At 51.7% G+C, this 10,341-nt stretch overlaps 1 protein-coding gene across 1 annotated transcript; it reads right to left on the reverse strand.

Annotated features, from left to right (window-relative positions):
* Nucleotides 1-1,204: 1,204 nt before the first annotated feature.
* On the reverse strand, nucleotides 1,205-2,143 carry SOX12 (SRY-box transcription factor 12; the record flags this gene model as incomplete). Its single annotated transcript, XM_082856674.1, has 1 exon — nucleotides 1,205-2,143. The coding sequence occupies one exon, from the start codon at nucleotides 2,141-2,143 to the stop codon at nucleotides 1,205-1,207; it is 939 nt and encodes a 312-aa protein (XP_082712800.1).
* Nucleotides 2,144-10,341: the final 8,198 nt, after the last annotated feature.

Below are 10,341 nucleotides of genomic sequence, written 5' to 3' on the forward strand. Positions count from 1 at the left end.
TCTGAAGCCAGCTGCTGAAAAGTGGGGCTCTTCTTGCCACTTCATCTGCTATTACGCCTCAGTCTCAACCCCCTAGTACCAACGTGTCTCAGTTTCTCCCACTGAATACTGTAGGCAGAGGGACCTGGATGACAGGAAGGGGCGGTGGGCTTAGGAAGGAGCCCAGGCTGAGAGTGTGCCCTGAGGTGATAAGGGCACTTGGGGGGGGGTGCGTGTGAAGCATAAGGACCCTGTCCCCAAACAAACTGTTACGTGTCTTGGTTCTGAGTTTTCTTTTTCTCTCCTGAAGGATTTCCAGAGAAAGACCCTGCCCCCAATTCCCAGGTGGGGGAAAGAAAGGTAGGCTTCTTGGAACCAAAACAAGCTGTAGAGGCAGTCATGCAGTCGGTGAGGGGTGGGTGCACGTGGGTTGGGCGACCCCGTAAGGGAAAAGGGGCTATGCCACTTGGGAGTTCCAAGCTCCACACCAACCCTTCCGGGCCGGCTAGTCTCTTTCTCCCCCTTCCGAGTGCTCCTCCCATTTAAGGCAGTGACGCCCCGTCGGGTTGAACGGAAGCCGTGGCTCCTGGATCAAAAGATTTCTCAGGATCGCTCTATATCCGCCCCCCTTCTTCCTGGATCTGACAGGGGCGTGAGGTTCGACTGGGACCAGCTCCCTCCTCCCAAGAAGCATTAAGCATGCGCGAGAAGGGGGCGGACCCCAGTGTTCCCGGGGAAAAGGAACGGGCCCCTCCCCCTCCCTGGGAGGGAGGGGCAAGGGAGGAGGGCGCGGGGCCGCCCAGCTGCAGCGCCCCCCCAAACAAGACAGGAGGCGGGCCAGGCTAAGGCGGAGGGAGTCCGGAGCAAGGGCAGGGGCGTGTCCTCCGGCCGTGAGGAAGGGCGTGTGCAAAATGGGGGAGGGGTACAGGTCTCTTGGAGAGGACGGGAGGTGTATCGGAGGGGGGGCTGGCTGCTGGTGGCTGTGCGGGAGGGGGTAAGATGGGGAGGGGCTTGGATGTCGGAGAAAGGGTGGGGGTTGGGCTGCCTTGGGGTGTGTCTGCGGGGGAAGGGCATGTCTGGATTTGAAGGGGGTTGGGCACGTCTAGGAGGGGGGAGGCTGTGCGGGAGATGGGGTGCCAGCCTCGGCCTCCGAGGGGCCCCAATACCTGATTCCTGTATGTAAACAGCTGGTTTAGGGGGCGTGCGCGCCCCGCTGACGGTGGGCTCAGTAGGTGAAAACCAGGTCGGCGATGCTAGACGGGCGCCAGTCCCCTGCGATCATCTCGGTAACCTCGGGGGTGCAGTAGTCCGGGAACTCGAAGTGCGACGTGCCCGAGGGGGGCGGCAGGTCTGGGTCGCGGTCCAGGGCGCTGCAGTCCAGGCCGGCAGGACCGGGGGGCAGTCTGGACAGAAAGCCCAGCGGCTCCTCCCCCGACGCCACCGTCTCCTCTTCGCCTTCCTCCGTCGCCGCCGCCTCCTCCTCCTCTTCCTCCGGCTCCTCGTCCTCCGACGGAGTCGGGGAGGCGGCGGTGACAGCCGCCCCCTCGCCCGACGGCCCCTGGGAACGCTCCGCTTGTCCCCGGGCGGCCCGCCCCGCCGGGACCATCCTCCACAGCTCCCGCCCAGGGGTCTCGACCAGGCGCACTTCCAGCAGCTCCTCGTCGTCGTCCTCGTCGTCGTCCTCGGGCGCCGCCGCGCCGCCCCCCAAAGGCCCTCCAGCCGCTCGGCGGCCCCCGCGGCTAGGCAGCTGCGACCCGGGCTTGAGCCGGCTGCCGCCGCCGCCGGGGGGGCGGGGCCGCGCCTTGGCGGGCGCCCCCTTGCTCTTTTTGCGCGGCCGGTACTTGTAGTCCGGGTAATCCGCCATGTGCTTGAGGCGCAGCCGCTCCGCCTCCCGCACGAACGGGATCTTCTCCGAGTCCTGCAGCAGCTGCCAGCGGCGGCCCAGGCGCTTGGAGATCTCGGCGTTGTGCATGTCGGGCCACTGGTCCATGATCTTCCGCCGTTCGTGCTGCGACCACACCATGAACGCGTTCATCGGTCTCTTAATGTGGCCGCTCGGGGTCTTGCACCAGCCGGGCTCACGCGCCCCCTCCTCGGCCGGCCCGGGCCCCGGGGGCGGCGGCCCGCCGTCCCGCTTGGCCCTCGCGCCCCTCTGCTGCACCATCGCGCCTGGGCCCGGGGCCGCTAGACGCCGCCGGGGGCCGTCCGCATCCTCAGCGGCTGGGGGTGGGGGAGGAGGCAGCAGCGACGGAGGGGCGGCCCCGCCCTGCAGCTCGGCCCGGCCCCCGCGAGCTGGGGAGCGAGAAGCTGGGCGCTCGGGCCCAACGGACGGCGGGGGGAGAAGGTCAGCGGCGCGGTCTCAGGCTGGTTCGGCGCGCCCCCGCCGCCTCCGGCAAGTTGCACCCCGCAGCACGCCACACATTGTTTTGCGGGGGCTGAGGAACTGCACTCCCAGGGCCCCCGCGGGCTCTCCTTGCAGCCTCCTGCTCGGCCGCGGCCCGCGCGCGCCTCTCTCCGCCCCGCCGCCTTCCAATGTCTTTCTCCCCGCGCGGCCCCGCCGGCGCGCGCGCCACCCCTCCCCCTCTCCGTCTGCGGGCCGCTGCGGCGCGCGCGGGGCCGCCCCGTGTAAACACCGAGGTGCCCGCTTGGGCTGCGGCCGGGCCACGCCTCGCGCTCGGGCGCCCCGTCACCCGTTGCTGGGCAGAGAACCTGGTATTTGCATCTCCCAATCGCTGGCTGCCGAAGTGGGGCGGGGCTCGCGCTGCGGGGCTGGGCGGTCTTGTGGCTGGGATTGGGGGTGTCGGATGAAGTCGGTTTCTTTTCTTAGGCTGGGGACTAGCGGGAGAGTGGGGGGGGGAGTGGACGCCGAGCGTGCTTCCCTTCTGGCTCCAGAAAGCCTGTCCCCGCCCCGCGTTGCCTTTGAAATTTTAGCTTACTCAGTGACACCTGCCGCCAGGTAGGACCTCCGCTCCCTCCTCTTTCGGGGGCGTCTTTTTTAGCCGCCCCAGAACAGAAGGTGAGGAGACCTAGGCTCAGGAAAGCTCCTTAAGGGGACAAAAACCTCATCGTATCATTGATGTAGCCCCTGCCTAGTATCCAGCCATATAGGCGCTCAACAAATGTTTATGGGCCCAATGAACCGAATCCCTTTTATATTTTTCTTCTCTTTTGAGGCACCACGAGGGACCTGAGAAAGAAGGGCACATGACGCCCACTTTCCAGATAGGAAACACCAAATATCTGCAGATTAGGGCTCGAATCCTAGGCTCGCGGTCCCAGCTCTCTTCCCTCAGCGCACGAAGGGGCCGGGGCACCTCGCCTAACCAGCAGAGGGTCCTGAGTAGGACGAACTCTCCGTTTTTCACACGTCTCAGGCGAGGTTCGAAGATGCGTGGGTGCCCCATTCCCAGGTCCCACGCCACACCTAGACCAGCCTGGTGCCAGACTAGGGCGCGATGCCCCTCCCGGCTCTGGAGAAGCGTGCGCGGGCACGGGGGCGGAGCCAGGCCAAGGGGCGGGTCCGAGGCGCACGCTCGAGGCGCGTGGCGGGGAGGGGCTGCGCGCTCCCATCTCACCACGTGTGAGCCCGCTCGGGCATTGCTGGGCGTGTGCTGCCCCTTGGGGGAGGTCACCTTCACCGCGCAGTGGGCCCGGGCGATGGGGGGGGCGCTGAAGCGTCCCTCCACGGAATCAGGAGCTGGGAGGGGTCGGGATGGGGGTCTCTATGGTAGCATTCTGCTGGGGCATAGTGGGCAGTATCCGGATTGGAAGGTGCGTGTCTCAGGCTGTAGACCTCACCCACCCCTGGGCGGGCGGGTGCGGAGAGCCCAGCCGGAGGGTGTGGGGTGGGGGAGGGAGGACCTGCGTGCGGCTCCGCAGACGCTGGGGGCGGGGTGATTGCTCTGGGTGCCCGGGAGGGAAATTGGATCTTCGCCGGCGGGAGGGGGCGACTCTTAAAGGCACAGGGCACTCGGAAGGAGAAGGCTCCGCTCCCGACCAAATGGTTTCTCCGTTTACTTATTGGACGCTGAGATCTGGAGACCCCCGAGTTTGAATCTTAACAACGGTAGCTTGTACGGTAGCTTGAAATTCAGTGGAGTCAGAATTTCTGTATTCATATTCCGGGTGCCTCTTTTTGCGTGTCCTTAAAATAGGAAAAAGCAGTTTCTTCCTCATATGGTTATTTTACAGATTAAATGGGATAATGGATGTAGACACATCCCTGACATCTAGTAAATGCACAACAAATATTAGTTATCAGAGACTCAGGGCACCACCAACCTAGAAACACCAACATAATAAGAAAAAAAGGCATCAAAGTAGTGATCCTGGGAAAAATAAAAGCTTTAAAAAATTTTTCTAACACTTTTACACTTTTCCTACCTAATATTTGTCTTATTTTAAATTACATAGGATGGGCACTGCCGTCTTTTCAGTGCTTAGGGCCTCTCAAAGGTCTTACTGTGGCCCTGTAGCTGCTGCCGTTACTATTATTAGAGTTTGAAGTACTGGCCTCCTGGATATTCCTCAAACACAGAAGGCTTGGACCCACCTCAGGGCCTTTGTACATGCTGTCTCCTCAGCCTGGTAAACTCTTCACCCCCATCCCCACATGGCTGGTCCATCTCATCCTAGCCTCAGTTCACATGGACTCTCCAGAGACGCCTGCCCTGACCACTCTCTGCTGCCGCCCACCCACATTCCCCTGCATCTCAGGTACACAGAATTGTTGGTCTGTGACATTGTTATCATTGTCCATGATTGGTTCAGTTCATGTTTGTATATATTTATTTATATATAATATAGTAAAAACCAGTGAAATCAGGGCTTCCCTGGTGGCACAGTGGTTGAGAGTCCACCTGCCGATGCAGGGGACACGGGTTCGTGCCCCGGTCGGGAAGATCCCACGTGCCGCGGGAGCGGCTGGGCCCGTGAGCCATGGCCACTGAACCTGTGCGTCCGGAGCCTGTGCTCCGCAACGGGAGAGGCCACAACAGTGAGAGGCCCGCATACTGCAAAAAGAAAAACAATAAAACGAAAACAAACCAGTGAAATCAGCAACCCAACACAGGAACTGGAACATGGATAATAACCCACCTTTCCCTATGAACTTCTCTCCCATCACATCCCCTGCTTTCCCTCACCTGATGTAATGTCTATCCTGAGTCTTCCTTTACACTTATAAAAAGCTTAGCAGCTTTATTGAAATACCAGAGTATTCATTCATTTAAAGTATACAATTCAATGACATATTAAGGGAGCTGTGCAACCATCACCACAATCAGTTTTAGAATATTTTCATTGGGACTTCCCTGGTGGTCCAGTAATTAATACTCTGTGGTCCCAATGCAGGAAGCCTGGGTTTGATCCCTGGTCAGGGAACTAGATCCTGCATGCAGCAACAAAGATCCCGCAGCTAAGACCCAGTGCAGCCAAATGAATAAATAAACATTAAAAAAAAAACCCAACAAAATATATTCCCTTGCCTCTAGCTTTAAAAAAAGGGTATCATGCTGTATGTAATACTCTGGTATTTACTTTCTCGCTCAATATTATAGCGGCAAGATTCATCGAAATTATTGCACCCGTGTGGGGTTCATTCATTTTCCACTGCAGGAATGTACCACAATTTTTCTATCTAGTGTCCTGTCCCTGGACATTTGTATCATCGCCAGGTTTTTGCTCTTATGAGCAGTGTTCCTGTTAACAATCCTAAATGTGTTCCTGGTGCTCAAGTGCAAGAAGGTCTCCCAGGTATTTTATGGGAAGTGTGGTAGCTGCATCTGAGGATATGTGAGTGCTAACTTTTATAAGGTGATTCGAAACTTCCAAGTTGTACCAATTTACTTTTCCACAAGCAACATAGAAGAGATCCTCTTCGTCTATATCCTGTCCAAAGTTTGGTATTGTTAGATATCTTAATTTTTGCTTGCATTCTTCTAACTCATCACCCTTTCTATTTGCTTCATAGCACTCACCACATTCCGGAATTATTTTATTTGTTCACTTGTTTTTTGCCCATCTCCCCTCCACTGGAATGCCAGCTCAAAGAGGGCAGAGGTTTTTGTCTGGTTTTTTTCCTGCTCTGTCCCTAGGAGAGTACCTGGCACACAGTGGGTGCTCAATAATTATTTATTAAATGAAAGTCAGTGCTCTATCATAAGTGTGCTCAAATTCCTCCGGGAGCCCAGAGAAGGAAGTGAAATTTTGGAACCCAAAACCCAAAACTCCAGTCTGCCACTGGGATGTGGTATTTATCAGTGCACACAGGCTATCCTGAGTCCTTTCAGATGGGTGCCCCAGAGTCTAAACCTTGCAGGCCACAGGAGTTCAAGGCTGGGCTGACCACTGAGCTGTTCAGTCCAGACTGTGGTAGATAGATGGTAAGGTTCTTGGAGAGATGCTGACCACTGCTGCCCCACTGGTCCAGGCCACCATCATCTCTTATCTGGGTACCTGCCCAGCCTCCTTTCTGGTCCCTGTACCCACCATATCTCCTTCCATTCCATTCTCCTCCCTGAAGCCAGAGTGATGGTGTCTTTCAGTCAAAAATCTGATCGTGCGTCTTCCCTTGTTAAAACCCACCAGTGGTTTCCCCATTACTCTCAAGATAAACACCAGACTTTCACCTGACCCACTAGGCCAAGCTTGGTCTGACCCCTGCTCACCTATCTGACCTCCTCTCCCAATTTCTCGGTCTTGATCCACTCTCTAGTCACAAAAGTCTCATTTCAGTTTGTGGAACAAGCCAAGCCTCCCCACGCAGGGTGTTGTGAAGTCCATTCCCTCACCCTTTCCAGCACTCCTGCCTCTGTCTGCCTCCTTAGAGCTCTCCTAACCCCATGTTCCTTTTCTTCAGTGCACAGTGACCTGCCTAGCTCATTTGACACTCAGAACAGATGGCTCCCTTAAATGACATTATTTTCAGCAGCAGTCATGAAATACAATGAATAATACTAATGATAATGGCCAGAAAAGAAATGCAGATGGTGACAATACTCTTTTATTGAACTTTGTATACATAATCATGTCTGTAAAAATAAATATTACAGTACAAAAAAGGAAAAGAGCATTTGATCCATACTTTTCAATTATATTACTATATTTCTTTGAAAAATAAAAGAAAAAAACACACCCACACAGTGGTCTGTTGCAATAATAATTCCATTCCATTCCATTAATTACATTACAGTTTAAAAACAAATAAGAAATCACTTTAAATATAAGAATCAATTTTAATATTAAATGTATGATTCAGGGGCTTCCCTGGTGGCGCAGTGGTTAAGAATCCGCCTGCCAGTGCAGGGAACATGGGTTCGAGCCCTGGTCCAGGAAGATCCCATATGCCGCGGAGCAACTAAGCCCATGCGCCACAACTACTGAGCCCGCGCTCTAGAACCCGCGAGCCACAACTACTTAAGCCAGTGTGCCACAACTACTGAAGCCTGCGCGCCTAGAGCCCGTGCTCCACAACAAGAGAAGCCACCGCAATGAGAAGCCCGCTCACTGCAACGAATAGTAGCCCCCGCCACCCCCAGCTCGTGGCAACTAGAGAAAGACGGGGCACAGCAACAGAAGACCCAACGCAGCCAATAAATAAATAAATTAATTAAACTAATCTATAAAATATATATATATATTTCAAATTCGGTAAAACACAATTTTACTAAATAATAATAATATTATATATAATACTATTTTACTAAATAATAAAATTTGCAGTTACCACGCTTGGTCGTTCACTCTTCGTTTCACTGTGTTAAATTTTAAATACAACAGCTTCAAGTGGTCACATAGAATGACAGAATTGAAACAACTCAAGTTCTGGTTCTTCAGCTTCCTAATCACTGTGCTATCATTGTTTATTTTGAATCTATTGTTTAAACACAGCCATATGTTGTACCAAAGGGGCTGGAGACACAAGTACTCAGGAAGCGAGCTTGAACAATTCTGGACTGTTACGAACTTATTCTCAAAACTAACGCGTGTAGCTGTGTCTGGCTTGGTGTGTGTTAGGGGCTGAATGTATAGCTGGGAGTGTTCTGAATTATCTTCCTTGTAGGCGACTATGTTTATTAGTGTACAAGTGATTAAAATATGCTGATTCAAAGCTTACAAATATATCATTAGGACTCAAGGTAGACCAACAACTTGATTTTCAGAGAGGAGTGTCTTACACTGACATGGTTTAGAATGGCGGGCACATGATAATAATAAAATGCAGAGAGATGTTCAATCAGTTTTATTGTTCTCAAATTCTCTGCAGACAATACACCCTTTCATTGCCTGCAGAGCCCCACTTGGTACACCACAGCAGAGCAGAAGCTCCATGGGATCAAAGGACCCACCTAATTTCCACTCTCCCCAGCACTTAGCAGATCTTGGCACAACACAGACTCTCAATACCTGTTCAGTGAAGGGAGGAAGGAGCCAAATCGGGTGTGGGCGTGGCTGCCACAGACACCATCATGCAACTCCACCCACCCCAACTGTGTCTAGCTCTAAAACATCAGTCTTTGAACCAGCACGGCCCTCAAAGACATTCATAATAAAGAGGGAGAGCAATAAGAACAAGGTAATTCATTTCTTGATTCATCTAAATGTCTTCTTTGAAAAATTCAAAGATTATGATCGTGTGTGTGTGTGTGTGTGTGTGTACATTACAGGGCTCTTTTACTGAATAATGGTATAGAACTGCACATGGAGCTCTTGAGCACTTAAGTATGGCTACTGCAAATTGAAATGTGCTACAGTGCAAAAGTCTCACTGGTTTTCAAATACTTAGCAAAAAAAATATCGCATTAATAGTTTTGAGATTGTAACGTTTTGGATATATTGGGTTAAATAAAATATGTTAAAATTAGTTTCACCTGTTTCTCTTATTTAATTTTTTTTTTTTTTTTTTTTACTTTGCTTGCATTGTATTTCTAAGAGGCAGTACTAATAGAGAAGATGGAGGTTTTCCTCATCCTTACTTGGCAAAATAAAAAGTTGGCAATTTTTGTCCATCTCCAAATTTTCAAATGAATAGTTTTTTTCAGGGGTGAGAGGAGTTTTTTAAACTTCTCTGTGAAATCCCAAAGTCTTAAAGATCCTGACGGAATTCTGGGTTGCCAGTCCATAAGATGTAGCTTGAGACTCAGAGAAGCACAAGGCAGCAAGGAGAGGCCAGAACTGAAGGCATGTTCATGGGGAGAAGAGGACAGCATCAGGGGCATTTTAACAGCACCAGCAGGGCTGATGGAATTGGGGAATAATCAGATTGGGGGAAGGAAGGGGACGGTGACTAGATGGAGGAGCTAATTTTACCCGGACAGTGGGTTCCATCTGGTGTCTCACATCGCACCCCATCGGTACATCTCCACATTTCCTAGAGTACAATTCCCACAACCTGACTCTGAAATTCATTAGACTTTTCCTTTGGAGGTGACCATACTCTTTTTCATGAAAGGGGACACTATTAATAATTATGCTGGAACAACAGAAATAAACTGGGACTGCCTGGGGAAACTGGGAAATAAGTCATTCCCACCTTATTGGCTAAATATAGAGGACTCCCATAGGTGACTCAGAAGTCAAGCATGGAAATACTGGGGCTTTAAACAATCAAAGCACCCAGGATTTGAAGTCAAACTTTGTTCAATGTCATGAGTTTTTAGGGAGTTACTTCAACTGATTTGCCTCAGTTTTCTCATCTGCAAAATGGGAGAGCATATTTCAGGACATGGAGCATGGTAAAGAGTCAATGAGTTGTGGGACTTCCCTGCCAGTCCACTGGCTAAGACTCCGCGCTTGCACTGCAGGGAGTGCTGGTTCGATCCCCGGTGAGGGAACAGAGATCCCACATGCTGCGTGGCACCGCCCAAAAAAATAAATTAAAAAAAAAAGTCAATGACTTGTAACAAGAGCAACAACAAAAGTACTCTATTGTGTGTATTCTCTTTAAAAGAAAATGTACAAAAAGGCAAAACTATAGAGACAACAAAAAGATCTAATGGTTGTCAGGGTTTGGGGTGGGGAGAGGGTTGAATAGGTGAAGCACAGGGGACTTTTCAGGACAGTGAAACTCTTCTGTATATTATAATGGTAGAAACAAGACCTTATGCATTTGTCAAAACCCATAGAACTATACATTAGAAAGAGCAAATCTTAATGCATGAAAAATTAAAAAATCATTTATGACTGGGGAGGATCCCAAAATGGAATGCAGAATGTGACAAAACAAACTGTATTACAAATGTATGAAACAGCCTCATTAAAGGCGGTGGGGGAAAGGAGCTTGACTTAAGCAACTTTAGAAACGAGCGGGGTCTGTAAAACTAAAAGCGAAAGAAAGTGTACATAAAGTTGATAACGTTTCCC

This window comes from Leucopleurus acutus (genome assembly GCF_964270905.1).
Source record: "Leucopleurus acutus genome assembly, chromosome: 16".
Taxonomy (NCBI): Eukaryota; Metazoa; Chordata; class Mammalia; order Artiodactyla; family Delphinidae; genus Leucopleurus; species Leucopleurus acutus.